Source organism: Thyridium curvatum, assembly GCF_004353045.1.
Source record: "Thyridium curvatum strain D216 chromosome Unknown NODE_61_length_262293_cov_79.419913, whole genome shotgun sequence".
NCBI classification, from domain to species: Eukaryota; Fungi; Ascomycota; class Sordariomycetes; order Thyridiales; family Thyridiaceae; genus Thyridium; species Thyridium curvatum.
In genome coordinates this window covers 135,770-162,908 of record NW_022156816.1, presented here as the reverse complement: position 1 = coordinate 162,908, position 27,139 = coordinate 135,770, and the positions used below count along the sequence as shown (strand labels likewise).

General features: G+C 56.3%; 6 protein-coding genes across 6 annotated transcripts; 1 reads left to right on the top strand and 5 right to left on the bottom strand.

Moving 5' to 3' along the window:
• Positions 1-306: 306 nt before the first annotated feature.
• On the bottom strand, positions 307-2,835 carry E0L32_008920 (uncharacterized protein; the record flags this gene model as incomplete). The annotated part of the gene is made up of 2 exons (XM_031143828.1): positions 307-2,271; positions 2,326-2,835. 2 exons carry the CDS (start codon positions 2,833-2,835, stop codon positions 307-309), a joined length of 2,475 nt encoding a protein of 824 aa, XP_030991609.1.
• A 730-nt stretch (positions 2,836-3,565) lies between these two features.
• On the bottom strand, positions 3,566-5,201 carry E0L32_008919 (uncharacterized protein; the record flags this gene model as incomplete). Its single annotated transcript, XM_031143827.1, has 3 exons — positions 3,566-4,558; positions 4,707-4,899; positions 4,939-5,201. 3 exons carry the CDS (start codon positions 5,199-5,201, stop codon positions 3,566-3,568), a joined length of 1,449 nt encoding a protein of 482 aa, XP_030991608.1.
• Positions 5,202-9,748: 4,547 nt separating this feature from the next.
• Positions 9,749-12,277, bottom strand: E0L32_008918 (uncharacterized protein; the record flags this gene model as incomplete). The annotated part of the gene is made up of 2 exons (XM_031143826.1): positions 9,749-11,985; positions 12,040-12,277. The coding sequence occupies 2 exons, from the start codon at positions 12,275-12,277 to the stop codon at positions 9,749-9,751; spliced, it is 2,475 nt and encodes an 824-aa protein (XP_030991607.1).
• A 462-nt stretch (positions 12,278-12,739) lies between these two features.
• On the top strand, positions 12,740-13,516 carry E0L32_008917 (uncharacterized protein; the record flags this gene model as incomplete). Its single annotated transcript, XM_031143825.1, has 2 exons — positions 12,740-12,987; positions 13,054-13,516. The coding sequence occupies 2 exons, from the start codon at positions 12,740-12,742 to the stop codon at positions 13,514-13,516; spliced, it is 711 nt and encodes a 236-aa protein (XP_030991606.1).
• A 161-nt stretch (positions 13,517-13,677) lies between these two features.
• Positions 13,678-15,947, bottom strand: E0L32_008916 (uncharacterized protein; the record flags this gene model as incomplete). Its single annotated transcript, XM_031143823.1, has 6 exons — positions 13,678-14,358; positions 14,415-14,475; positions 14,550-14,688; positions 14,740-14,800; positions 14,865-15,735; positions 15,886-15,947. 6 exons carry the CDS (start codon positions 15,945-15,947, stop codon positions 13,678-13,680), a joined length of 1,875 nt encoding a protein of 624 aa, XP_030991605.1.
• Positions 15,948-16,957: 1,010 nt separating this feature from the next.
• On the bottom strand, positions 16,958-24,805 carry E0L32_008915 (uncharacterized protein; the record flags this gene model as incomplete). Its single annotated transcript, XM_031143822.1, has 3 exons — positions 16,958-18,020; positions 19,131-24,642; positions 24,751-24,805. The coding sequence occupies 3 exons, from the start codon at positions 24,803-24,805 to the stop codon at positions 16,958-16,960; spliced, it is 6,630 nt and encodes a 2,209-aa protein (XP_030991604.1).
• Positions 24,806-27,139: the final 2,334 nt, after the last annotated feature.

The following is a 27,139-nucleotide window of genomic DNA, read 5'->3' as shown; positions in this document are numbered from 1 at the left end:
CGAGTCGAGCCTTGGGACTCCAGTTGTTGGCCCAGCTACTTGCGGGCTCTATCTTTTGTCTCTTTCCTAACAAGCTCGATGGTATGTGATATGTTACATGATGTATGCATGTATGCATGTATCCTATGTGTTTTATGTCTCGGGTCTTATGTATCTCAGATAGCTTTTAGTCATTTCCTTGGTATGCCCTTAGTAATAATTGTAATTTCCTGTTTGTGTAGCAAGAAATATCCATTGATTCCCATTCCAAATATCAAGTGACCAGAGTGCCGCGATACCGTGAGCTCAAGTAACCAGTACCCTCGATCAATATGACCACCCGTGACCCATCTCAGTGCCCGGCGCTCCTGTCACTGGATCCACCGCGCCACCCATCAACCTGTCAAAGAAAGCCATGTCCACGCCCTGGAACGCCCAGTCCTCCGCCTCCGCCGTGAGCCCAGGCATGAGCGTCTGCTGAGCGCCGCTGGTCTCGTACGGGCCCAGGTCTTCAGGCACTACCTCCTCGGCACCATTAGGAGCGACCATCTCCGTTGAGGCCGCGGTGGCTCCCAACTGCCACCCGCCCAGAAGAGTATTTCCGACCGCGAGCCCAGAGGGCTGTTTCGCCGCTTGCTGGCCGGTTGCACCCCTCACCTCGTCGACTTCGGCTCTCGGCCTCGACACACCCTCCTTTGCAATGCGTATCAAGCCAAAGTACGGTACAGCCCATGTGATCGCCCCGTCGTTCGAGACCGTACCGCAGTCTTCCCCCTTCACCGCAGGACTGGTGCTGTATACTCCGCCGCCGTCCGCTGCGTCATCCTCGATGACCAGCATCTGTCGTAGTATATCCGCGCTCTGACGACTTAGCATGTCCGAATTCAGCGCAGCCAGGTCCTCGAGGTAGCTCAACACCTTCTCAACGAGCCCCCTGTCAGCCAGACGCTGATGCACAAGATAACTGTCGTGATTTGACGCCGCACCGCCGCTGTACCCGCGCTGGTGGCTGTCCAGGTGGCCAAGCAGCAACGTCATGGACGCGAAAAAGGTAAAGAAGTCAGCCCCACGGCACGTAAAAGCCATGACACTGACCTGCCGGTATGCCACGTACCGGGCCAGGATCTCCCGGCTGGCGTTGATGCACGCGACCTTGGAGTAATCATACCGGCGCGCCTCCGTCGACAGCCTCAGCATGTACGGCAGGTGCAGCTGCGTCAGCAGGAAATAGTGGTAGAGCTGGTCAACCAGACGCGCCGTCTCGCAGAACAAGAGGCGCGCCGACGAGCCCTGGGCCGTTGCCACGACGTCAACGAGACTCGGGGTCAGCCACCACTGGGCGGGCATGGTGCGCGTCGCCCGCTGCAGCTCCAGGTCGATCTCCTGCGTCATGGCAAAGGCCTCGTCGCCGAGGTCCTTCTCGTTGCGCTCGAGGATGCGGCCCGCGATCATGGCGTGCACGTAGCCGAGCCGGTCCTGGGCCGCGAGCGTGGCGTCGCCGGGTCGGCTGTTGTCGGTGTTGCTGGCGGCGGCGTCCACAGGGTCGGGCAGGGAGGCAAAGTGATTGACGTGCGTGCCGGCGGGCAGGCCCAGCATGAGGGATAGGTGCCGGTCCGCATAGAGGATGCGGAACCACAGGTGTTGAGGGTCGATGCGCTGCCGCGTCTGCAGCTCGAGGATGCGCAGCGACGGCGAGTCGATGCCCTTGTGGATCCGCATCAGCTGCGCCAGCGTCACGGCGCGGCGAAAGGCAAGCCAGGATCGGCGCAGGTTGCCGCAGTTGCCCTGGTACATGCCTTCGAGCGCCAGGCACTCGAGGCCCTCGAGTGAGCCAATGAGCTCTTCGTTGGTGGTGACGAGTGTGATGGACTGCTCGGCCATGCGGCGCATCAGCTCGCGGTGCGGCACGGAGAGCTGCTCGAGCTCCTTGTGCAAGCTCGGGTGCAGATGCTGCAGCATGACGGCGAGGTGAAGGAGCTTGCGAGCGATAATAACCGGGTGGTGGGTGTCGAGCGGCGGCGGGCAGCGCGCGTGCGCGGCAGGGCCCATATCGGTGGACGACTGCTTGTGGAAGGGCTTCAAGAAGGCGCGCTGGAGCAGGCTGGGGATCTGGACCTTGACACTGCAAATGATGTCGATGTCGCCCTCCGAGGGCCAGACGCGCATGAGCGCCTTGGAGATGTAGGCGTACTTGCCTGCCCCGGCCCGGGTATGTTGGCCACTGGCTGGTGTGCTGCCCGTCGCTGCCGGTGTTGTGTCGGCATCGGTGAGCGTTTCTCGCTCCAGACCATTCTGTCAAAAGGATCAGTCTTGTACACGCACGTCTCCTCCTCACGCCAAACTCACCTCTACTACCCGTCCATACCAATTCATGTACGCAGGGCCGTCCGACTCGGAGCATTCGGGCGTCAACATCCCCTCCCCGGTCTCATTCACACACCTACCTGGCCCCTCAGACCTCGGCCTTCCCAACAATCCTGATTGATGCAATATCTCCCTGGCGCTCTGGCCGCTCGTCTGCGTCTGGACTAACCGTTCTACAAGGGCCTCCATCCGTCCTAGCCGGTCGCCGACTTGCCTCACTCCTCCGACAGCGGCCTGTGAGGGTAAGAACCCGGACCCAGGGTCCGAATCTTCGGGAAAGTCCTGTCCTACACAGGCCGTGCCACGCTGGCGACAACCCTTGCACACGGCCGGCGTCGCATCATCGTGATGGGCATCAGAGGTGAAAGGCTCGTCGTCAAAATCGCAGCGGACCTTGCGGCGCTTGCAGGCCCAGCAACTACGGGTGCCCTTGCGTATCTTGCGGCGCTTAGGGTCCGGCGCGTTGTCGACTGGTGATGTGGTTCGAGGCATGCTTCCCACGGGGTAGCAGGGATGTTTTCTGCCTTTGAGTTCCGTCCGCCGCACAGGTTCGCCAATGCTGAATGGCTGGCGGCCAGATCTGGTAAGTCTTTCCCAATGCTAGGTGTTGTAAGAAGAAGGTCGACCAAGCCGGTGTTCCGGTGGGAGAGCTGTATTACGGTATTAGTGATGATTAGTGTGCATTTGTCAGGTATGTCCGAAACTTCCGCCGGGCTCGGCGGACGAAAAGACCAATTCGTAGGGGGGTTATCCCACTACCTAAAATCGATGGATTTGATGGACAGACAAGTATCCCTATTACTAACCGCTCAGCTGTTGATCACTGGGCGGTTAAGGTCAGTACTCTTGAAGAAAACAGTGCGTCTCATATTTCCCAGTTCAGGCACTCATGACCTCGCCTTTTTTTTTTTGGGGGGGGGGGGGGGGCAACTCGTCCCGTTTGCGTTGACAATGTGTATGTTAGCCAGGTGACCACATGCGTGAATTCGCGTCGGAGTGATTGCAGGCGTGATTCGTCTAGGAGTGATTAGGCAGTGTTGTAAATATCCTATATATATTGTAGTTTTATTCCATCCTTCCCTCTTCCATCTCGTCTGGCAGCCTTCGTCGAGAGTGTAAGTGATGTTATGCTCCTGTGGTAGATGTCCCACTTCTTTCATCGCATCTATCACCTCCACACTGGCTCACCAATACATGTGACTCGAACGTCTGCATTCCTTCCTCAGATCTTCTCGACCTGGGTCTCCACAATCTTCTCGCTAGCACCGGCGACCTGGGAGAGGTTTGGCGCGTCGGAGTGCTTCTCGCCGTCAAACAACTCGTCGATCTCCTCGAGGGTTCTTCCCTTTGTCTCGACCCAGCAAAAGTAAACCCAGATAACGAAAAGCACGTTCCAGCTCGCGTTGACCATGTATGTCTTCCACCCAATGGACTTGAAGAGATAGGGGAAAACCATGGTAACAAAGATTCCACAAGCCTTGTTCGCGATGGTGACCATGGCCATACCAGTTGCTCGGATATTGTAGGACAGTACTTCTGGAGGGTACATCTGCGTCAAGGGCGTGAGTCCGAACGAGTACGCCCCGAGGAATAGAAACACGGCAGCCACTGTGCCTTCCACGCCGGGCATATATGATGTATGGCCATAGGCGGAAGTTAGGGCGCCAACGATGTAGAACATGATCGTACAGCTGCCCAGGGAAGAGAGACAGAGAAACCATCTGCCCAGCCTTTCGGCCAGGAATGAACCGGTTAGAGCAATCACAAACTGCCAAGCCGAAAGAATAAGATTGATGACCATCTGGGTCTTGGACGAGGTAATGCCAGCCTGGGACAACATGTCGCCGTAGTAATATGTGATGACGTTTGATCCCGTCAACATGGTCACTGGAGCGATCGACAGGGCCAGCATGACTCGCCGTCGGTTCGGTGCATTGCGTACGATTTCGGCAAAGGCGATGCTCTTGCCCTCTGTCTTCTCGTAGTTCAGTGTGTCGATGATCTCTCTGTATTGAACTTGAACGATTGGGTCGTCGATCGTAGAGCCGTTGACGCGAGCGATGACCCGCAAGGCTTCATCGAATCGGTCCTGGGCAACAAGCCATCGAGGAGATTCCGGGAGAAACGGCATGAGGAGGACAATGAAGAGCGGAGCGAAGCCTTGGAATAAGGAAGGTACTCTCCAGGCCCAGTCTGAGGGTTCGAGAGAGGTGCACTGGCGGATGTCAGATTCCGTTCTCGGACATGCATCATGATGATCGTTGAAGCTGAGGGAGAACCATTGTATTACGTTGGAACAGGAGAGGGGTGTTTGGAAACAACAATAGCAGGGGAGACGCGGCGAGAGAAAGGTTGCAACTCACAGCGTATGAAATGCCGGTTGCCAGAATCCCTCCCACGGCCCAACACGTGTAATACAGGCCCAGGGCAAGTGCACGAAGCCTCGGTGCGGTCGTCTCAGACACGTAAGACGCAGCAGAAGCCTGAGCAAGACCCATGCCTATCCCAATGACCATTCGGCCGGCGATGAACATGGCGAGGTTCTGAGCACCGGCACTGATCGCGGCTCCGAGTATGTTGAACTACGCGCTGTACAAGAGACCTTGACGACGTCCAAATTTGTCCACGATGAAGCCCGCAAAGGGCGCCATCATGATCGCGCCGAGTCCTGTAGCCGTCGAGTTGACGGCCTTGGTGGCAGTGCTGATCTCGAAGTACTTCTTGTAGCTCGGCATGACGTTGACGGAGCCCATCACCGATCCATCGTAGGCGATGGTGACGGAGTCGACGACGCAGGCCGATATAACCAAGGCCGTCGTAAAGCCGACCTTGGCCGACTGCGCGTATTTGCCAAACATGATAGCCGTGATGAAGTCTCTAGACGTCCAGATGGACAATGAGGTGATCTGCCACTCAGCGCTGCCCCGAGTCCGCGGAACTGGAGTCACTTTTGTAAGTTGAATCTCCAGGTTCATGGCTCCAGGCTTCCCCACAGCACCCCGGATCCCGCCCCCGCATGGAGGGTTGAGGTCGGGCTAGTCCGCTGCTGGTAATCGGATGGGCCGCCTGCTGGGAGACCAGGGTTGTCGGACAAGCCGCGCCCCTCAACCTGGAAACATATTGTCGGAATCAGACGAGAAACAGTCAACGATGGCCTGTTTTGCTATGAGCCACACGATCTGGATCATTTCAGAGGCTCCGAGGACGCATCTGGCCTCGCTGATAAGGCCATGTACGTACCTTGATCAGAGTTTGCCTGAGGCGGCACGAGGGCGCCAGAACGAGCGGCGAACAGCCCGTCCCCAGGCCTGGGAAACGGCCAAGATGGCCAACACCCCAACCGCGACCTTTACCCAGGTGGGCAGTCCAGCCTCCCGCCTTGCCGCGGCCAGGTCCCGCGTCGCCGCGGCGTGCTCGCGGATCGCCTCCTCCACTATGTTGGCGGCGGCGATGTTGTCGGTCTGCTCCATGTTGCTCTCTGTCTCTCTTCTTTGGTCTTGGTCTCGGTCTGTTTTGGTTACTGTGTGTGTGTGTTTGCATTTTTTGTTTGTTTGTTCAGAAACAAAAGAAGATCAGATTGACGGTCGCGAGGAGACATGTACTACCTACCTAGTCTGAGTACGTGGAGACTTATGTGCAATATGCACCTTCCAGCTTGACGTGCTGCCCGACTGGGGTGGAAGAGACTTTTGTGCTAAGAGTCAGGCAAGCAGCGGGAAGTCACGACAATGGCCACTTTCATAATTGGTTTATTAAAGAACCATGGGCGACGTGAATAGGTTAGTAGGTGTGCGCACCCTGGTTGTCAGGAACGACAGGCTCGGAACGATGCCGAATACAAGGAGTCGACCGAGAAAGCAAGCATTACTGTGACCATAATGTTTGCTGGGTAGGACCGTGGGGTCGTGGGATGTTCAGTCGTCGAAAGATCGATAAGGTAGTTATCACTAGCAAGCATATCGAAGTCCCTGCGAGATTGCGCGGAAGGCTCCCGAGAGAGTTGAATCTGGGGGACTAGATTCTCAATGCCTTCCGGCTCGATGATTCCTGGCAAAACTTCCTGTTCCTACCAGTAAGTTGCTCGCAAGCAGGCGCGAGTCCCAAATTGTCAATGCCTACATACCTATGTAGGTACCTACAGGTACACCACAGTGTTCCGTTGTCAGCTTGCTCCTTCCAGCAGTTGCGGTGCAAGATATGGCATTCACAGGGACCGGGCTGACAACTGCTATGAACGCCAACACATGCCAGCAGCCATTTTTTCTTTTTTCTTTTTGTCTTTTTCACTTTTGTCTTTTTTTAATTTTTTCTTTTGGCTCACAGCCACCCCATTCCATTTTGCGGTAGGTGCCTTTTCTCTCACGTTCTTTGAGTTCTCTCTACTCATGTCGAATGGTCAATCTTCAAGTCAAGATGTATACCGCGCTTGCTGCGAGCTGCAGTGTTCTGGGCGCATACTGGGGCATGCCTGCAGGCAGTCTTCTGGGTTGAACACGCCGCCGAGTCGGGAATCGGTGAAGCGGTAGTAGTTCCTGCAAGTTTCGTCCTCACACCAGTACACTCCGAAACCGTCGACATCCTCAGTGAGGTTGTACGAGTCTGGGTCAAGAAATCGGTACCAGTGCCAGTTCATTCCTTCAATGCGACCCTCACAGTCAACCTTGAAGAAGAGGCTCGACCGATAGCTTGCACCAAGGCAGCTTGTTGTACGAGCACAAACTACGATCCTGGCCAACTGCGAATAGGGCCCATCTGGGAGGTCTGCCTGATGGTACTCCACATGACAGACGCGCTCTTTCCCGTATTGTTGGATATGTTTGTGGCGGGGAACCGTTTGGTCGTAGAGACCAGTAGGCCCCATGCGATGTGGTTCGTTAGGCTGCCACTGGACTGGAGGTTGCTCCCAAGCAGTCAATCTCTTTCCCGGGTAGTCAAGGCAGTTACAACGACCTGGATCACAGAGCCTTCTCCCAACCCTTTCTCCAGGCATGAATTGAGGACATATGAACCGTCCTTGTTCCTCATACGACCTCTCCATCGCCTTCTCCACATCTTTGGCTTGAAAGCGTTCCCTTTGCATGGGAGGCATTGACGTGTGCTTTGCCCACTGCAGCTGCAACTCCAGTTGGATTTTTGTAGCATCATGAGGGGCCTGTTTATAGAAAAAGGAGGCTGTGGGAGTCGCTCCACATGCATGGGCCACACTGGTTGAGATGTGCTTGAGAGCTTTCAAGAAAGAAGACGGGTACAGTATACATTTGCAGGTCGCCGGGTGCTTTGGACAATGTAATATGTTAAGGCCGCTGTCGCCTTGCAAGGCCACACGTCCCCGAAGCCGTTTCTTTGCATATCTTTCGGACAGGAGAGACCACGATAATGTCTCGGGTTCGCATAGACGTAAGTAGCCTTCATGGCCGATACAGATTCGTTGCGACTGTGACTTCTTACGCTCTTGTAGCGAGAACAGAAATACCGGGTGGTCGCAGTCACAGCCTGAACAATGAAGATATGTTTTGATAAGGGCCGTAACTCGGGCTTGCCAATCTGCAGACCGTCGCGTGGCCAGGCAATTCTTGCAGTATGCATCTCGTTGCAGAAGGGAGAGTAGCTCGTGGCGTTCCAGAAGACTTAACTGCAGAGATGATGTCTGCCAAGGAAAGTAATCGAACGCCACCGCCCTAGCGACCATCTCACTGCAGGCCGCTGGGAACAGGCGAAGAAAGATGCGGCTACAGCGGCGGAGGCACTCTACCGTGACGGTATCGGACAGTTGCATCAGCCTCACCAGGACGACATCCGGAAGTCTGCACAAGGGGCTTTCGGTTCGATTGCGATATGCGGCGGCCATCAACGGGTGCATTTTCGTTAGGTTGTATGCCTCCAGCTGATCGCCATGATGCTCAGTTAGGTGAGTGTCATGTTGGCAGGGCGAGGGGCTTTGTGACGGCGTGTTGGATGCAGGAGGGAGGCTGGAATAGCTTGGGGGTCGCTGAGTCCATCGCATTGTTGAATTTGATCGCCGGAGTAGATACCAGGGTGGCTGTGTTTGGTCTGGAACATGAAAAGCTGAAGGAAAGAAGATGAAATGGAATCTGTCTCTGGAGGTTTGCACATTATAAAGGACGGACGGATGTCTCGAAAAGGACACCTCGTATGTACCATAAGATCAAAACCGTGGTAGAAGTCGGCGAGGCGGATTAGCAGAATTTGAGGCTATTACCAGGCATCTATCTAGGACTAAGGTCTTGGACGCCCAAATAATTCGTGAGAAGCTAAAATTGCTACTGTCTACATGATGAAGGTGACTGACTGCGCCTGCCACGAACAATTAAGTGTTCACGGCTTCTCTTGATCCTCAGACCTTTGCGCCACATTGACGCGAGACGTTTCAAGATGACCTCCCCCGCCACCGCCAGGCTTCTGCAGTCCCGAGGGCCACGGAGCAGCAGCCAGCGGGCTCTCCGATGTAGTCATGTCAGGATAAACTGAGTCTAGCAAGGACTCGGGCTTTCGTTGGCTCAGATCAGCTCACTTCAAGGCCATGCATATCGGCTCACCCGTGAGGTCACGACAAAGATGATTGCTAGAGCCCACTGTGGGCTGCGACTATTGTTTAAAAATATTGTCAGGCTACGTTACCCATCGAGCAACGCGTCTTATCGCAAAACCAGCCGAGGCCCTCATAGTTTTCAATTATCTATTAATGTTCGGCCTACCTACGCCCGAATGCTGCTGACCGTCTCCGATGTAGGTCCGAGGCCCGGATTCGGTCCCGGACTTTTTGACCTTTCAACCAGGGTTCAGCTGCACTAAGACTCCGACCCTGTGTGTGTGGACAAATGTGCTAGACGGAAAGGGACCCAAGGGAGGCACACTTTGACGAATTCCAAGGGAATTAATAGGCGTCGAGGAAGGCTGTGCAGGCTCGACAGTAAGGCCGTCGGATGTCCGAGTTTAAGCAGGTTTCAAGGGCTCAACCACGGTTGCATGAGCAAGTTCAGCTGTCGCCATTGGTTCTCCTTGGGTCCCGCGCCAAGATGATAAAAACGACGCCAAGCTGTGTTTGTTTTGCGTTCAATTCAATAGAAAGTGCTCCTCGCCATTTAGTATGGGATCTTGGGTACCGAAAGTTGGCATAAGTTGACGAGCAACATCCAGATCGTCGTCAGAGAGCCTAGCTACCACTAACAGGGCCAGTTGTGATGAAGGTGGTTCTCTGATAAATTGATGTTGAATTTGAACCGCTCTATCAAGCCCAGGATGTGTTTTCAAAGAGGGCTACAAGATTTGTTTTTGCCAATTGTCAGCGCGCAGCCTTCTGAAATATTAAAACCTTGCAAATCCTGACGGCTCTCTTTATGAGCCTAGTCTTGAACAGGCTGAGCTGACCTCCCAATGGAGACGATTATGATCTGAACTCAAAGGTACTCTGCAAGCGAATATCTCTGCTGCTTGCCCCAACATAGACCTTGAACTCGCCCTCTGGGATGCGCCACTGCTGAGAGGTCACATCCCAATAACTCACATCTCTCCGGCTCAGACTGAACAACACCCGTCGGGTCTCCCCCGGCGAGATCTCAACTTTCTCAAATCCCCGCAGCTGCCGCACTGGGGTGTCTTTGACGGGCATGCCCAGGTAGAGTTGAGCAACCTCGGAACCCATGACGTCGCCGGTGTTGGTGATATCGGCTGCGACGATAGCCTGAGTCTCCCACAGCTGAGGGTGGCCACCCTGCACTATAGGTATCTTCTTGTCTGGCAGTCCGGCTTTCGACCCGTCCAGCACCTGTGCCCGAATATCTGAATATTCAAAGGTTGTGTAGGAGAGACCGTGGCCGAAGGCGTAGCGAGGAGTGATACCATGCAGATCGAAGTACCGGTAGTCAATGTGGAGGCCCTCCTCAAAGTTCGACTGAGGGAACCAAGTGCTCTCGCCATCGTTGAGTGTGAAGTTGAGAAGGGTGCCGTAGTCCGTTTCTTGATGCGCCATGGTGTATGGAAGTCTGCCACTGGGGTTGACGTCTCCGTAGAGGATGTCAACTATCGAGTTGCCCGCTTCCTGTCCCGGCATGCCTGCATTGATGATGGCAGTGACATTTGGGTGGTCGGCCCAAGCCTCGACCAGGCGAATACCTGCGGAGTGGACAATGACTATCGTGTTGGCGCAGTGCTTCGCAATGTTGAGAACAAGCTGGTCGCTCCAGTCGTCCGACAGGCCCGCACGATCCTTGCCCTCTTCAGGGTAGGCATTGATGAAGACCAGACACGCCTCGCTGTTGACATAGACCAGGGGATCGATGGTCCAGAAGTCCCATTTTACGATGCCACCGTCCTCGGACACCCGCTTCTGCAAGGCTGAGAATGGGTCAATGATATATGGGGGCGACGTGCTTCCCGAACCGAACGCCGTGAGTAGGGTACCGTTGAACGTCCGCAGCTTCTGGCGAGCGAAGACGTTGTCGCGAGGGATCCAGTTGATGGCTTTCCGGAACCCAAAACTTCCGGGGCTGTTCCATGGCGTTCCAGGAGCGACTGCGTCGTATCCAAACACGGAGACATATTTGGGCTTCTTAAGCGGCAAGGCATTATTCTCGTTCTTGAGGAGAATCGTGCCAGCAGAGCCAACCTCCCTGATCAGTTTGTGGTGTCCGTTGCGCACGTCAACATCTTTACGAACGAGCGCGTGGCTAGGGTTGTCTCTGGTGCTGAATACCGCAGTGGTTTCGGGGAAATCCTTGTCTTGGCCGGCGTGGTACCAGGCAGCCAGAATACGAGTAGCCATGTCATCTGCCCGTTTCTTTGTGACACTGCCGTTTTTGACGGCTTCCACCAGCTTGGCGCCCCAGTAATCAGTGTTTGGCATCAGCATATCCATGCCAGCATTGGCGGTAGCCACACCAGACTGGATGGCGCCCCAGTCACTGACGACGAAACCTTCGAACCCGAGTTCCGTCTTGAGCACTCCATTCAAGAGCTTCGAGTTTTGGCAAGCATAAGAGTTGTTGGCTCGGTTGTAGGAGCACATTACGGAGCCAGCGCCCTCTCGGATCGCGCCCATAAAGGGAAAGGCGTACACCTCGTGCAGGGTTCGCTCGTCAACATTAGAGCTGATTGATTCACCCAGAACACTAGGCATGCGACGATATTCTTGTTCGTTCAGAAGCCAATGTTTCAACGATGCAATCACGCCCCTGTCGTGGATACCCTTGGCAACGCCAGTCATGCCGGCCTCGGCGAGGTACGGGTCCGAACCGAGTCCTTCCCAGTTGCGAGAACCAACGGCAACCCTGCCGAGGGGCCCAGCACAGGGGCCGAGGGCGACATGAATTCCCTTCCCACGGTACTCGTAACCTAGGGCTCGACCGTACTGATACATCAGGGACTTATCCCACGTCGCGGCGAGATGGACTCCCGTAGGGAAAGAAGACACGAAATCCTGGCCACGGACACCAGCCGGTCCGTCATTGAGGCATATGGGCTTCACTCCGAGACGGGGCACCGAGCCGGTCACTCCTGTGCATTGACCAGGGTATCCCCAGGTCAAATTTAGCTTCTCCTCCAGCGTCATCTTTGACACCAGTTTCTTCGCCTTGGAGTAGGCCGCTTTCCACGAGTCATCGCTCTTGCCCTCCCCGGTAGCTGCTGCCGTCAGTCATTGATTTTTGCAAGGTTGGTTAAGATATTTGGGGGACCTACGCGAGGGATAGACTGGGGGACTTTGCCCGTAGAAAAGATAGTCTAGATGGGACTTGTCTTCAGGAAGGTGATCTGGCGACCAAGCATCATCGAGTGCCACGATGTTGTCGAGTGTGTACTGGACGGTTTCGCCAAAGTCAAAGGAATAGAGGTTGTCTTTAGAAGCCACGTTTTCCTCAGCACACACACAGGATGCTGGGAACAGAACTCCCGCGTAGACGGCCCCCTTCAACTTCATGGTGGCTACGGTATTTGGTGACGGTATCCAAACGTGCAGAAGACGGCTGAGCTTGACTAAGATCCGATCCTTATAGAATGCCGAGCTCTAGCTCATGCCGGTATCCGGACTTGGATGCGGGACTCCATCGATCTCGTTCGATGGGAACAAGCTGGACTTGTGGGGAGATGGGGGTCAGTGTCGCAACGGCCGACAGATCCCCAGTCGGCGCTATGCCCGGTGTGGGGATGCTTGTCGGGGTCAGCGACGACAAAGCGGGCGTTTTCCGACGGACGGGAAACAACATCCAAGATCGACCCTTGTCGAGTTGGAACCTACAGCTCATGGTTCATAGACTCGGCAGACTTAGACTAGCTTCATTCATGAGCCTCGTTGAAGTTGCCTGCCAATTACTATACACTTGATCCTGACAGGGCCAAGAACTCGCCGATGATTACTCTCACCTGCCCAAAGCCGACAATCATGCCTATTTCTGTTCTCCAGACGGCTGTTCTTCAGTCTGCCATCCTAGGAGGGTTGTCAAATGTGTTGGCTCAGGCAATTACAGCCTATAAGCATGAGGTAAATATTCATAATTTCCCGTCTCACGGAAAGGGAGGCAGAGCTGGACTAACCATGATGGCCACGAAGCAATCGCTTGCTATCAACTGGATCCCTGTGCTTCAGTTCATTCTCTTCAATGCCATATCCGCACCACCAAATTACTTATGGTCAGTATTCGGCGAGACGCTGTACTCTCTACTGCCGTTGTGAGTTAAATCTCATAGATTCTCCAGGCAACTACTTCTGGAGGATAATTTCCCAGCTCATCCGTCAAGGTCTCAAGGAAAGGGGACAGACAAGAAGGCGGTTAAGCCAAGGCTATCGAAGCGAAACACGGCTGCGAAGTTGGTACTCGACCAAACGATCAGCGCCGCCTTCAACACAATCCTGTTTTCAATTTTCAACCGCTCCATGAGAGCAGCCATGCCTGCCGCACCAGTGGAGACCAACATCTTCAAAGCCGTTACTCTGATGGCAACCCCCGGCTTCATCAACTTTGCCAAGGTCGACTTCGGAGCTGTGTGGAAGGCAACAATGCAGGACTTCGGCCATGTTATTGTTGCGAATTGGAAGGTTTGGCCGGCTATTGCGCTTGTCAACTTTTCATTGATCAAGACGGTGCGGATGCGGACCCTTGTCCTTGCTCTAGCCGGCCTTGGATGGCGTGTCTATCTAAGCTTGTTTGCTGCGGCGTGAATCATGCGTGGACTGCTGGCATATGGGCTGTCATTTCCATGGCTCAGGTCGCCTTCACCAGGAGAGATTTGCTGCACAAACCCTGGTTGCATAGATGGTCGATGACACCCAGTCTTGGATGTCAGTGGCTCATTGCGCCTGTTCCTTAAGCACCGAAGTTTTCATGCGGCAGCTGCACAGACTTCTCTGTATCGCCGCACAATCTCCGTGATCATGTGTCGAATGCTTCCCGCTGCGGCGAATTTCAGGCCGAATGCGTCAAAGAGTTGGACGGCCAACTCCAGATCATCAATGGCCCTTCTCTGCTTTACTGCTACGGGCAGACCGTCCGACTGGACCGTGATGGCGTAGACGAGGGATAGTGTAGAAGTAAAGATGGAGAGAAAATTGAGCCAGTTGTACGCTAGCCTCTTCTGCTGGTGCATGCCAAATGCTTGCCGCAGTGACATGGATGCTGCAGTTTCCACAATCTTGGTTCCCTCTACGTCTGGGGATTTTACAAGCGGCGAAGGCCTGTAGATCATCGCCAGGTGGGTGTAGTAGTTGAAGTCGTACCAGAGCGTGTTCAGATGAGGAACGATTGGATTCGTATCAGGAAGTGGGAACGGCATTCCCCGCCTCCACTCCAGAAGCTCCTGATGTAACGAGGTAAGCACCTCTTGGGGTTCTTTTGCAGTTGAATCTGAGCTTTTCTTTGTTGTGTAGACTTGGCGCGATATTTTGCTGGCAATCTGTCTAAGCTTCAAAATGTGGAGTGGAACGGCCAACAAAGTTGGCTGGAGTAAGCTTTGTCGTCTTGCGTCTGCAGGCTCATCGCTATCCTCATCAATATCCTCAAAAGGCTACACGGTGAGTTTAGCCAACTGTATCAAGACTTGGCAGCAGGGGTTGTCCTTACGGTGATATCGACGTCATCATCATGGATAGCGAAGGGACGACCCAGTGCCATGGAGACAACACTAGATGCAGATGTTCTAGGTTAGCAAACTCGGGATCACAGGTAAGGAAATTTTGGAGAAAGGCCAAGTATTACCGATCCATCATATAGACTGAGAAGAACACCCGCTTCCATCTTTGTTGTACGCTGAATGGTACATTGTCATAAGTGGAAGAGGTGTGTAGTCCGATGCCAAGAGCCAGTCGAGCCGCAGTGCCGACCAAAAACCAAGTATCTATAGATATGTCAGTCCTGGAAGGGATGTTCACGAGTAACTATGTCTCACTTGGGCCTAATTGGTTGAAAAATGAATATGATACTTGAAGCATGATAACTTCCAAAGCAGACTGTTCAACCTAGAGTCAGTTGCACCTGCAATGAAGCCGAGGCTGTACTGTGTTGTGGACATACCATTTCATCACATTCTAGGGCCTGATCGGCATATTGCAGAGCCTTGTTATAGTAGACTCTCGATTCCGACTCCTCCGTCAATGAGACAGATGAATAGGCAGTCGATCCAATTGCGAGGACCATCCAGAGCCGGAAGTTCTGCAACGGAGTCTGAACGGCGAGATTCTGTGGAGCACCCCTCAGACCTTCAAGCGCCTGCATAATCTCGCTCTTCACAAGAATGGGGTACAGCGTATGAGAGTGCGCAAAGTAAATGTCGACCAAGTGCTGCACGTGAGCTTCGTCACTGGGCCATTGTATGTCTTCAACCTCGTTGCCGCCACTTCCAGTGAGGTCGGCTAGGAATAGGTCGCCGAAGAGAAGAGGATGAACCGATATTGATCCACTCAAGTGCTCATACATGTCTTGGTTGAACACTTCGGAAGGGGAGTTGAAGTTGAAAAATGACGCCCCAGGTGCGTTTTCCTGATACGGCGCAAACACCAAGTCGGCCTTGTCCGGTGTGAGCCGTTTCAAGACAGTCTGAGTAAGCTTTGCGAAATACAAGCCAGAGGTGGGCCCAAGGTGGCGTTCGGCAGCCGCTTCGAGTGATAGAGTCTTGAGTTCCTGAGCAAAGCTTGGAGATTGTTGTGGTAGCGTTGGGTGTTGCCACATATCAAAGCTATCGAGTTGAGCGCCGGCATTCTGCTGCTGCCGATTTCCGCCACCATCTGATGTTACATCTGCCCAAGGGTTACTACCTGTTGACTGTACAACCGTAACGTCACCCAGGCGATTGCTTTGCTGGGCTGGACTTTGTCCGATGGTTGACGAGAGTCCATTCTCTTGAGCTTCCATCTGTCGGACCTTCTCCTCCAAGCTTCGCACATAACTGCAGTCAATTAGCTCATCGCTCAGCCGGCTTTATCGTCTGCACAACGAGTTACACAAGACCAGGGGAATGATGTCACCTACGCAATCGGAAACGACGCGTTCTGGCCATTCTCATCTTGGAAGCTGCACCGCACATTGGCAGCCTGACAGTTCTTGCAGCGCGGCAGAGCCCTGTCGCACCTCTTCTTCCGCCCGTGACATCTTGAACATGATGCACGGGCTCGTGCCTGGTTGCTGCTCTCCAGAACCATTGGATGGTAGACGGCAAAGCCCGTGGGAGGTGGAGCGAGTGAGTACCTGGTTGTGCAGTGCAGAAGCGGATCAGCATCGGACATGCAGGTGAAGTCCCGCGTCGGACAGCGCGACGTCTTTGTTCTCTCAACATTGATTGGGCTGGGTACCTTGATCAATGGCTCTCGAGACTCGGTCAGTCACAGACGACTTCCCCGCACACCAGACTCAACGGTCATTATTTGTTGACTTTCACAGCTCTGAGAGATGAGTAGTCATCACTATTCACCAAGTCGGCGACGAGCTTCGGAATTGTTCAGCTACCTGCCACAGGCTAGAGAATGAATGGATAGGTAGGGATCCGGCTATGTTCTAACTCTTTGACATCCGATCCCGGCTATGGCTATCCGTACGTGCAAACGAGTGCTTGCCGATCGTCCAACCCACTAGCCATCTTCAACCCTGTTCCACACTAGTCGAACCACCTGCCATCATCTTCTCCACACTCATGCTTTCCCGTGTCTGTGATTCAAGACAAATGATTAGCTCGACTCTCATTTCGATTTAGATGGGCATAGAGTGGTCATCTGTATTGCGCAACCAGGCGTCGGACTTTTGTAATGGGTCTTCGTTGACGACTCAGTAAGCTGTTCAATGCTTAGATTGATGTCTCTCCCGAAATACCGTCGGGGCATCCTCCGACACCCGGTGGGTCTACATGGGTTTGGTCGTCGGACCGTCCGCCGAGCCCATCTAGTTGGCCGCTTCTCCAGGGCGGCGAGCCCGACAACATCAGTTTTGCTCCTACTGGCACTGCATGACTTGATTGATTTATTACAGAGTGGTGCGGTAAGATGGCAGGACCTCCTCAAGGAGACCTCGGCCCGATGCTTCACCGGTCGTGAGCCCAACCTCGTGTTACCATGTCGTCCGCCTCTTCTGACGAGCCGACAACCTCAACCAACTCCCTTCCAACCGTACAAGTCTATTCAGAAAAGAAAGCAGACCAAGGTACCCGGCACCAGGAAAGCAATGCAATATTCGACGATGATTCCCAAGAAGAATGCGTGAATCCGACTGAACCGGAGTACCCAGAGGGCGGCTGGAGAGCCTGGGGCGTGGTGGTGGGGAGCTGGTGTGCGCTCTTCGGCTCCATGTCCTTCATGAACAGCATAGGGACATTCCAGGCCTACTTCCTGCGGAACCAGCTGAGCGACCAGAGCAGCGTGTCGATCGGCTGGATCTTTGGCGTCTACAACGGGCTGGCATTCCTCTTGGGCGTGCAGGCGGGCCCCATCTTCGACGCCAGGGGGCCCCGGGAGCTCATCGCCTGCGGCGGCCTCCTGACGGTCCTGTTCCTCATGCTGCTGGGCTTCTGCACCGCGTACTGGCACTTCATGCTGGTCTTTGGGCTGCTGGGCGGGCTCGGCCTCTCGATGATCTACGGGCCGGCCATCGCCATCGTGGCGCACTACTTCAACAGGCGGCGCGGGCTGGCGACGGGCATCGCCTCCTCCGGGGGCGCGGTCGGCGGCATCGTCTTCCCCCTCATGCTGCAGAACCTGTTCGAGCGCGTCGGGTTCGCCTGGGCGACCCGCGCGGCAGGGTTCGTGTGCCTGGGCACGTTCACGCTGGCACTGGCGCTCATCCGGCCCCGGTTCCCGCCCAAGCCCCTCACGTTCGCGACCGTCAGGCCGGAACTGAGCGTGCTCCGCCACGCCGCCCTGACGCTGACGAGCTTCGGCGTCTTCTTCCTCGAGTGGGGCCTCTTCATCCCGTTCTCGTACATCACGTCGTACGCGCTCGACCACGGGAGCTCGTCTCGGTTTGCGTACATGCAACTCTCCCTGCTCAACGCAGGCGGCGTGTTTGGACGCTGCATCCCGGGCTACTACGCCGACAGGTTCGGGAGGTTCAACATACTGATGCTGACTGTCTTCGGCTGCCTTCTGAGCCTGGTATGCCTCTGGCTGCCCGCAAAATCGAGCCAGCCATTGTTGGCCGTGTTCTCGTTGTCCTTCGGGTTCTTCAGCGGCAGCAACGTCAGCCTTGCTCCGGTGTGCATAGGCCAGCTATGCAAGCTGGGCAACTACGGCCGTTACTATTCGACAGCATATACTTTAGTCAGCGTCGGGTGAGTCTGGGCCAGTTCCCAACAGAGACTATCAACTCAGAGCGCCTCTGCTAACGTGGTCCGATTGTTTGTCTAGCATGTTCACCGGCACGGCACTCGGCGGCCAGATATTGGAACTGCCACACAACGGTTATCTGGCTCTAATATTGTTTGCGACGGGTTGCTACGTGGCCAGTTTTACCTGCTTGCTCTTGGCCAAATGGGTCAGCAAAGGAAAGTCTGGGTTGTGGGCGATCTTTTGAAGTCTTGGCAAGATAAATATTATCCTTGTTTTAGTGTATGCAAACAAACCAAAGCATGAGCCCGTAAGGTTGACCAAACCGCGGTCTCTCGCCGTCCTATGTCTTCACAATGTCACCGCCCGTGACCAGCAATGACAAAGACCGAAGTGAGCAATTTGTTTTGTTTGAGGCAGGATGTAATGATGCAACCTGATTGACGGGTTTGTTTCGAGGAAAGCAACGAGGGGCCAAAGGACGGACACCTTGAAACGTGCGGTCAACTCCGAGTTCAATAAGCTGGATATAAAGGTCTGATGCCAGTCTATCCTGCACTGTCTATCATCCCAAACCCTAGATTGAAATCCGCGATTAGTCCCACCAACAATCCACAAAGCAATTGGCCCGATGAACCCAGTTCCAGTGATAAAAACCCAAATGAAGTAGTCGTGTATATGCATCAAAGTCCTATATATGATCCCCAGTCCAAATAATAAAAAGGAGGTGCATGCAATTGGTATCACAACGAAGAGCAACCCATGCAACGCAGCAGCAACAACGACAACAACGACAGCAACTAACCAAGCTATAACAACAACCAACACAAGACAGCATCCACATCCTCAACACAAAAGCAACCCAAAGGAAAAAGATAAACCTGTATCCTAGCCCCAAAAATCGACAAAGACATGCACACATGTATCCAATCGTCTATCCACTTCCCACCCCAACAAAAAATCCACAACCCCAAAATCCACAGCCACACATCTCTTCATACACAATCAACACCCAGCAGCACAGACAGCTTACCTCCCCCCCATCTCATTCTGCCCGAGGAACATCCTCGCCAGCTCATCCCCGCCCTTCTCCGCCGCCTCCATCCAGTGGATCGCAACGCACATGAGCGCAGGATCGCTCCGGACGTCGTTCCCCGCCCCGGCCTTGACACCAGCACCACCGCCGCCGCCGGCACCACCACCACTCCCTCCACCACCACCAACCCCCGATCCGCCCACGCCACCCCCAAGCCCAGCAGAAGACCCGGACCCGGAGCCCCCCTTCCCAGAGGTATCAGCACTGCTGCTGCTGCTGCTGCTATACTTGTCAATGATGGTCTGCTTGAACACCTCCCGCGGCTTGCTGAGCGGCAGCGTCGTCCGCTCCACGAGCTCGGGGTTGCTCAGGTAGAACAGCGCCAGCTCGCGCTGCGACGTCGGGTCCCCCTCCTTGGCGGTGATGGTCCACATGCGCGCCGCGTCCGCGAGGCCGTGCGTGACGGGCAGCTGCAGCGACTGCTCCGGCGAGTCCGCGGCTTCCGCCGCCGCCGCCGCACCGCCGCCGCTGCTACCAGTGTTCCCCTGCCGCGCCTTGGTCACGCTCGCCACGACCTGGTCCGCCACCTCGACCATGGTCGTGCAGACCTCCTCCTTGAGCGACAGCGCCGCGAGCCCGACGTTCCAGAACGCGCGGCCGCGGTCGGGCGAGTCGAGCACCGCCGCCGGCACGAACGCCGCGATGTACTGCAGGTCCCGGAACAGCGTCTTGGGCCGGATCGACTGGTCGCGGAACAGCGACTGCAGCACGTTGGCGATGGCGTCCGTGTTGGCCGGGTTGGCCACCGACGACGACACGATCGAGCGCGTCTCGGCGTTGGCCATGGCGCCGCCCCCGCCGGGGGACGAGAGCGCCGCCGCCGACTGCGCTATGATGTGCGACCTCCGCTCCTTGACGTTGTCGATGGCCTCCTCGAGCGGGCGGGTGCGCCCACCATTGCCACTGCCGGAGCCACCGCCGTGCGTGTCGGACAGCCCAGCATCCGGCAACTTTGCCGTCCAAGCTGCCCTGCGCCGGGACCCGCTCGACGACAAAGACGCCACGATCAGGTGCTCAAGCTCAAAGAGCGAATTGAGCTTGACGTAGGGATTGGGGTGCACGCAGAACATCCTGAGCAGGCGCTGATAAGCCTTGGTGAACGGGAACTCGGGCACGCTGCTCCTCCTGCTGTGGCCGCCGCGCCTGCCCGTCGGCGTGTCGCTCGTGGCCGTCGAGCTGTTGTCCGCCGTGCCCTGGCTTAGCGTGTCCGCCTTGTCGAGCATCGGAGACGGGCTGCTGCTCCCGCTGATATCGCCCGTCGCACCGCGCAGGTCTCCAAAGCTCTTCTTCTTCTCCAGCGTCCGCTGCTTGAGCGAGTTCCGGTTGGCTCTGCGCCGCTCCTTGTCTTTGCTCTCCCTGTCTCTGTCCTTCATCGCACGCATGCGCCGCTGGTTGAGAATATCACGGCGCTCGATGCATTCCTGGCCGAGCGACTCGAACCAGAGATCAGTCTCTGAACCTCGGGCAAACACGAGATTGCCCAGGTCCGAGAGCAGCAAGCTGGTCAGAGTCTGCCGGAGCTCCTTGAGGAAACGAGCCTTCTTGTCCGACTGCCGCTGCTGGTATATCGTCTCGCTCGACGACGCTGACGTGCCGGGGCGACCAGTAGGCGTGTATGGGCTATGCATTTGGTACTGCGTAGAGGGCGTGAATGACCCCGACATGGTGGTGATACCCGTCATCGTCGGCGAGTGGGCCCGAGAGAAGCTAGACCCCGGCGACATGGGATGGAAGGGCGACCAAAACGTAGTGGACGTGTCGATCGTAGTGACGGGCGACGATGCGCCAAAGTATTCGTGCCCGTCAAACACATCGGACAGAGCCGTGCTTGCTCTTGAGAAACTGAACCGGGCCGAGTCCAACGACTGCTGACTAGTGTTGTGCGCAGACATCGACCGTAAATCGCGCGCGATCGAGTTGGGCCGGCTAGACGAGGCATACCGCCGTTCGGGGTCGCTTATGACACTCGCAGAATCGTCCCAGATCTGACTATCTCGGTCTCGACTCCTCGCAGCCTCAAAGATCTTCCTGTCTCGCAGGTACAGCTCGCTCGACCACAGCACAGGCGAGTCCACAATGCCCTCGCCCACAAGTTTCGCAATGCAGCTATCGATCTCGCAGCAGAAGCGGTGGATGCGCTCCTCGCCGCGACAAAAGTTCCTCTCGATGCCGTACTGCTGGAGCCACCGCACCGTCTTCTCCGCCTGGTCGTCGGACAGCTTGTTCGGGCCTCCCTGGTCCTCGGTAGCAGCCAGGAGGTCGACGATCTGCGTCTCCGTCCTGAACAGGTACGATGCAGCCGGTCCTCGCGTGAAAGCATGGCGGTTCTTCTGCAGCGTGCCCCAGCGCCGCGGCATGCCCATCGTCTTGAGCGCAGCAGCGATGTTGCGTGTATGCTCATACGGACCCGAGTTCCGCACATCCGTCACATACCACATCTTGTCCCGCAGTGCCCGCAGCCTGCGCCCCATCGAATCCAGCAGGCCCTCGGCGCGCTCCTGTGACTGCTTCAGCCAGACGAGCCATGCGTCGTACTCCTCGATGGCGGACGCAGACCTGCGGATCGAGTCCCGGGGTCCTCGCGAGAAGATGTTGAGCAGGGTCGCAAATCCATCGCGGCGGAGTGAGTCCGATGTGAGTGCATTCAGCTGCTGAAGGGTTCTCCAGTACAGATGGGCAGAAACGAAATCAGACTGCGCTCGCGACTGCGACGACGCCGCCTCGAGCATCGTCACAAGCACGGGCTGGTACTCCTCCGGTGTCTCGGTCACATCATCCGTACCCTTACCCTTACCGTAATCCGAGGCCGTGGTGCCCACGGACTCGGCCACAGACCCCGCAGCAGACTGGCGCCTGTAGGGGTTCCGGCTCTCCATGGACCTCTCCGAGGTGATGATCTTGTTCTTCAGCCGGTACTTCTTCAGACTAGTGGCACGGTTGCTAAAAGTCTGCGCTTTGCTGCCGTCCTTCTCCAAGTTATGGGGTATCTCGTAGTCTTCGACGAGCTTTAGTATCGAGTCGCGCAGTTGATGGTAGTCCTTATCTAGCTCAGGCCGGTCATCATCGGCCTCATCGCCGTCCGTGTCACTCGTGGATGAATTCTCCTCGTCGTCCAAGTCGTCGTCGGGGTCATATGTCATTTGCGTAGACAGGCTGTTGCCATCGGCAGAGATGAATAGCACTGCCCAACGCTCTGCGCACGGATGGCACGAGCCGCGAGCAACATCGCTACCAAGGGCTTGAATCATGTCATGCACGGCCAGCCGCAGCCTGTATCCATCGTCCTCGTAGTGGTTCTGCTGTCGCTGGCTAGCCAAATCATGGAGTGGTGGTGAGGACCGCGTCGAGGTTCCGGTGCGCTGCTCCTCCAAAAGGGGTTCGCGGGACGTGGTGGCCTCGCTGAAGCTTGAGGAAGCGCTGGTGCTGAGCACCGATCCAGTCTCAAAATTACCTCTAGAAGTAGATACCGAAATAGGCTGGGAGATAGCAGAGAAGCCAGAGATGGAATTGGCCGTGGATCTCAGGCTTCCGGATTGTGCCGACTGTGGACGGCGCTCTGGGAACAGGGCATTCACAAGTGTGACCAGATCAGCAGGGCTAATCACAATGTACGGGTGGACCTCGACCGTCTCTCTCAGGGAGGTGATTGACCTGGCAGGAAGCAGCCTGGCAGTCGACCGCTTGGACTTGAGTCCTTTGAACCGATTCAGGATGTTTTCCACGTGCATTTTCACCTTGGGCGGGGTGGAGACGGGGCCAGTCTGCCAAAGCATGTCGATGACCAGGCGCGAGGCTCGCAGCGCAACCTGCTTGAGGATCTTTTGCCGGCCATACTCGGTGATGTGGTACTCAGTCATCAGGCCGTAGCTCTCTGGGTGAATGATGACGCCGATCAGCCAGACGGAGAAGAGCCATTTGAAAACAAACCATTTCCTCGTGCTTTCGACGTACTTCTTGTCCAGCTTCTTCAGGATCTCATTGCCAAGCTCTAGCAGGCCTTCCGGGATTCCAGTGGCGTCCTCATCATCAATAATGGCAAAAAGCTCGTCCGTGGCCCGGTCGTAGAACTCCTCGGCCTTGATCTGGTCCTTCTGGGTCCAGTCCGACAGGTTGAACCTGGTCCCGTGCTGGTCCTCGGCTCGGTCAAGGAGGAAAGCACCATCCTCGAGAATCTTCATTAGGTACCACTCCATATTAGCACGGCCGGACCAGTCCCTCAAGGTAGACCAAGCGTTCAACACAGATATCACAAACGAGTCGAATCCGGTCTTGGGTTCCGATATGAGCCGCGCACAAGCTGTAGCCCAAATGTCAGTCCGGCGCCTGTCCTCGGCACTGTCCGGGCCAGCGGAGTTGGCAAAGCAGGTATGTATCAACGCGGACAACGGGTCATGTCTCTGGAACGAAAGAAGGCGCTCCACCGTGTTGGACGGCTGGGATGCGCCCTTGTTCGAGGTGACACTCGGCCCTCGCCCGGAAGGCCGATTGTGAAAGGGAAGGACAGTCTCGATCGGCTCCAAACCTTGGTAGAAAGTCGTGAGCGCAGCCAGCTCCGAGGGGTTCAGAGCGGTCAACCTAGCAGCCAGGAAATCAGGGTTATTACGCAACTGGATCAGGAATCCAAGAAGGGCGTCCCGGGCAGAGGCAGAGATGTCGTTCAGAAAGGGAGAAGTCGCGCCCATGGCAGCACTCGCCGCGTTGGGGAGAGTGGTAGGCGTAGACAGGCTATCCGAGGACTCTGCTCCCGGAGAGCGCAGGCTCTCCATCTCGGGCTCCTGCAGGGCGAACCTACGGAGCTCGTCGCAGCTGTTACGCACGTCGGTGATGGCATTGTAGAGGTTCGCAAAGGCCTTCCTGTCGTCGCCGCGGAAGCAGTCGACGAGGTTCCTATGTGCGATCTCGCCGCAGCGGGCAAGGCGCGCAGACATGGCCGTGGACACTAGGCTCCGCTGGAGGCGTATGCGCGTGTTGGCGCGCTTCCGTTCCTGGTACTTGGAGAGCCTGACAAGATGTGCAAGCTCCTCGAGGCTCGTGCTCTCGACATCCGGGGCCAAGTGTGGGTTCGTGTACAAGGAGACATCTTGTATTAGAGGCTGCGGCCTGTCCTGCGCCGGAACAGGACTGTCGGGAGATCGCGCGTATGCGCTGTCATCTCGGACGTCGGAGCCGTCGCGGTGCTCCATGGAGGGCAGAGGCTGCAGCTTGGTCGGGGCCTGGGCTATAACGGGCTTTCGGGTTGGTGTAGAGCTCGAGCTCTGGCGGGTCGAGGGCCGCCGAGGCAGGTCGGCGCTGCGGCGAAAGGGGAGGGAGGCAGTATTGCTTTCTGTTGTGAGGGAGAACGGCTGGGCATCGAGCCCCCTCGTCCGGTCGAATGCGCCGCCATGGGGATTGTTTTCGGGCGACGGGGTTGGGGATCTCGAGGACGTCTGGGTGATGGTCGGAGATACTGCTATTGATTTGTTGTTGTCAGCATTTCCCTGGTCCTGTCTGTCTTCCCGCTCCTCCAAAGAGCTCGGAAGGAACTGCGCAAAGCGCTAGCGGATATCAAGCTACGCACGAGGAGAGGCGTGGATGCGGACGGGCGAGGAGAGGGAGCGCTGCATGGAGATCATAGCGACCCCATGTGAGGTAAGCCGGCGTGCGCGATCGCCCGGGAACTACCAGCTTTTGCTGCCGGTAGTCATGGGAAACGACCACTTGAGGACGAGACTCGATAAAGCTGGTGGGTTGCGTCTCGCTAGAGGGTTCGTGTAATGAAAGACCGCGCGCAAAATCGGGTTGTGTGAAAGGGTAGGTAGGCAGCTTGAAGACAAAGAGTCGTCGTCGGTCACATCTGACTTGTGTCGCGGGGTTCAAGAGAGTACCGTGGGTGGTTTTGTTTGGTTGGGCAGGCAGGACTGGGACGCCTTTTGCCGGTGGTGGTTGCCCAAGTGGTAGTGAAGCGTCTTTGCGACAGGGCTCTGAAAATCCGCAAGACCCTCCTCGCACGCGCGCCAAGTTGGAGGGGAAAGGGGGTCTTAATAGAGGACCCAGACAGGCGGGAGGGGGAAAAGGAAAAAGGATATACAGGGGCCGAAGAGAGAGAGAGAGCGGAAGAGAGATGATCGATCCCTGCCACCGTCGTCAACCTATCGGGGCCAGCAACGGGAGCCGAGTAGGTCTGACTGGATCGACGGTCCTCGCCTATCAATGTCGAACAGACCGACAGAACAAGAGACAACGAGGTGGTGGCCGGTGGTAGGTAGCCAGGCTGGTACACACAAGAGAGCCGACCCAGTCGAGGACAAGATCTCCGTTTCCGTTCCCTGGTTTGCCTGACTTGCGGTACCTAGTCAGTAGTGGTGGTGGTTGCGTTGGACGGGATTGATGGATGGGATGCTGGCGGGCGAGTTTGTAGGCGGCCCGTGGACGGAGGGCAGAAGGTAAGGTTAGGCCCGTCCAGGTGTCGTGTTAGAGGGAAACCAGCAGCACGCGGGCCAGCCTCACTGGACGGGACGGGCTCGCTAACGCTTGGGAGCGGGGTGATCCCAACCCACTGTCTCGATGCCACGCTGCGTCTTCAGGGGCTGGCTGGGCTAGCTGGGCTTGCATTTCCCGCAACCGTTCCTCCGGCGGGGCGCACTACGTGAGCCGCTCCCGCAATTGACGTTAGTGCTTGACAGTGCTAAAACAGACGCTACCCGCAGCTACCTCCTCCTGTCAACAAATGGTGCTTCTGGCTTGCACTTGTTCCAAGACTCCAACTTGGCTCGTGATGCCGTCGCAGCCAATCCCTCCCATCTCCCAGCTGCTCCCTCAGCTGGCAACTGTAAGTGACTTGGGCCAGCTTTCGCCCCCAAGACTCAGCTCACTCACCTCTCCACCGTGGGCTTGCGAACCACCGCCAAACAAGCAACTCGTCAAGGCTGAAGCTGAGTCGACCAGGCCAGCTCTGGTAGATTACCGAGTACAAGACCAGTTGCGTCTCCAGAACCCTCTCTTCGGATCGGCCATGCCACGAAACTTCCCTCTCCTAGATTCCGCGCACTCCCTCGCACATGTGTCCTGTTCCCCTTCTCGTCCGTGTCTTGTCCCTTCTCCCGCCCGCCCGCCGTGTACAGCCACCCTTTCTAACCAAGCGGCCACCTCACACATACAGCTCAACCACCTAATCTCAGACCGCACATAGACCACCTTAAACCCAGCACAGCAGAGTCATCAAGCGGGCGTGGCCTCTGAGCAACCGGCGGGGGACCCTCATCTTCTGAGGTGGCCTTGCATAACTACCTAGACACCCTTGCGCCATCCATCCTCTCGCCTCCCGGAGGCCAGCAGCCAGCGCAGGCAGGCCACCACCCGGCCACAGCAGACACCCACCACCACACACAAGGTTTTGCGGCCGGCCGGCCCATTGGAGTCCGCCTGCTGAGCTGGCAAGTCGTAGGCGACGGTGGTGGTGGTGGAGTGAGACGAGGGGGAGGGGGGCCGACGCAAGCAAGCGTGGACACCGCTGATTGGGCGCGGCCATGCATCCTACCCTCTCTGCCGTGCAGGGGAGGGGGCCATGGGATCTGAACTGGCCTGTCGCCGCGGCCACCTGTCTAGCCTCCTCCCCCTTCGAAGTATCCTGCCTTGCCCGATGTAGTGTTTGGCGTGTTCTTTCGCCAGACCAACCAGAGCGTCGCTGGCTGCTCCTCCGGCGGTCGAACACCTGGCCTGGCGAATCCCGGCGTCTGCTATTGGATAGCAAAGGGGCCCACGGTGATGGAGAGGAATTTCGACATGGTGCTTTTCGCTGGCCCCGCTGCAAGAACACGATGCCTCGACAGACCACGATCTCACTTACATGATGTGCCTCAAGCATTGGGGTAAGAATGATGATAGATCCACACTGCTAGTCAGACACACATACAAGTAGAATTGATGGAGTCATCATCCTAGGCATGGTCAATCGCGCTTGCAATCAT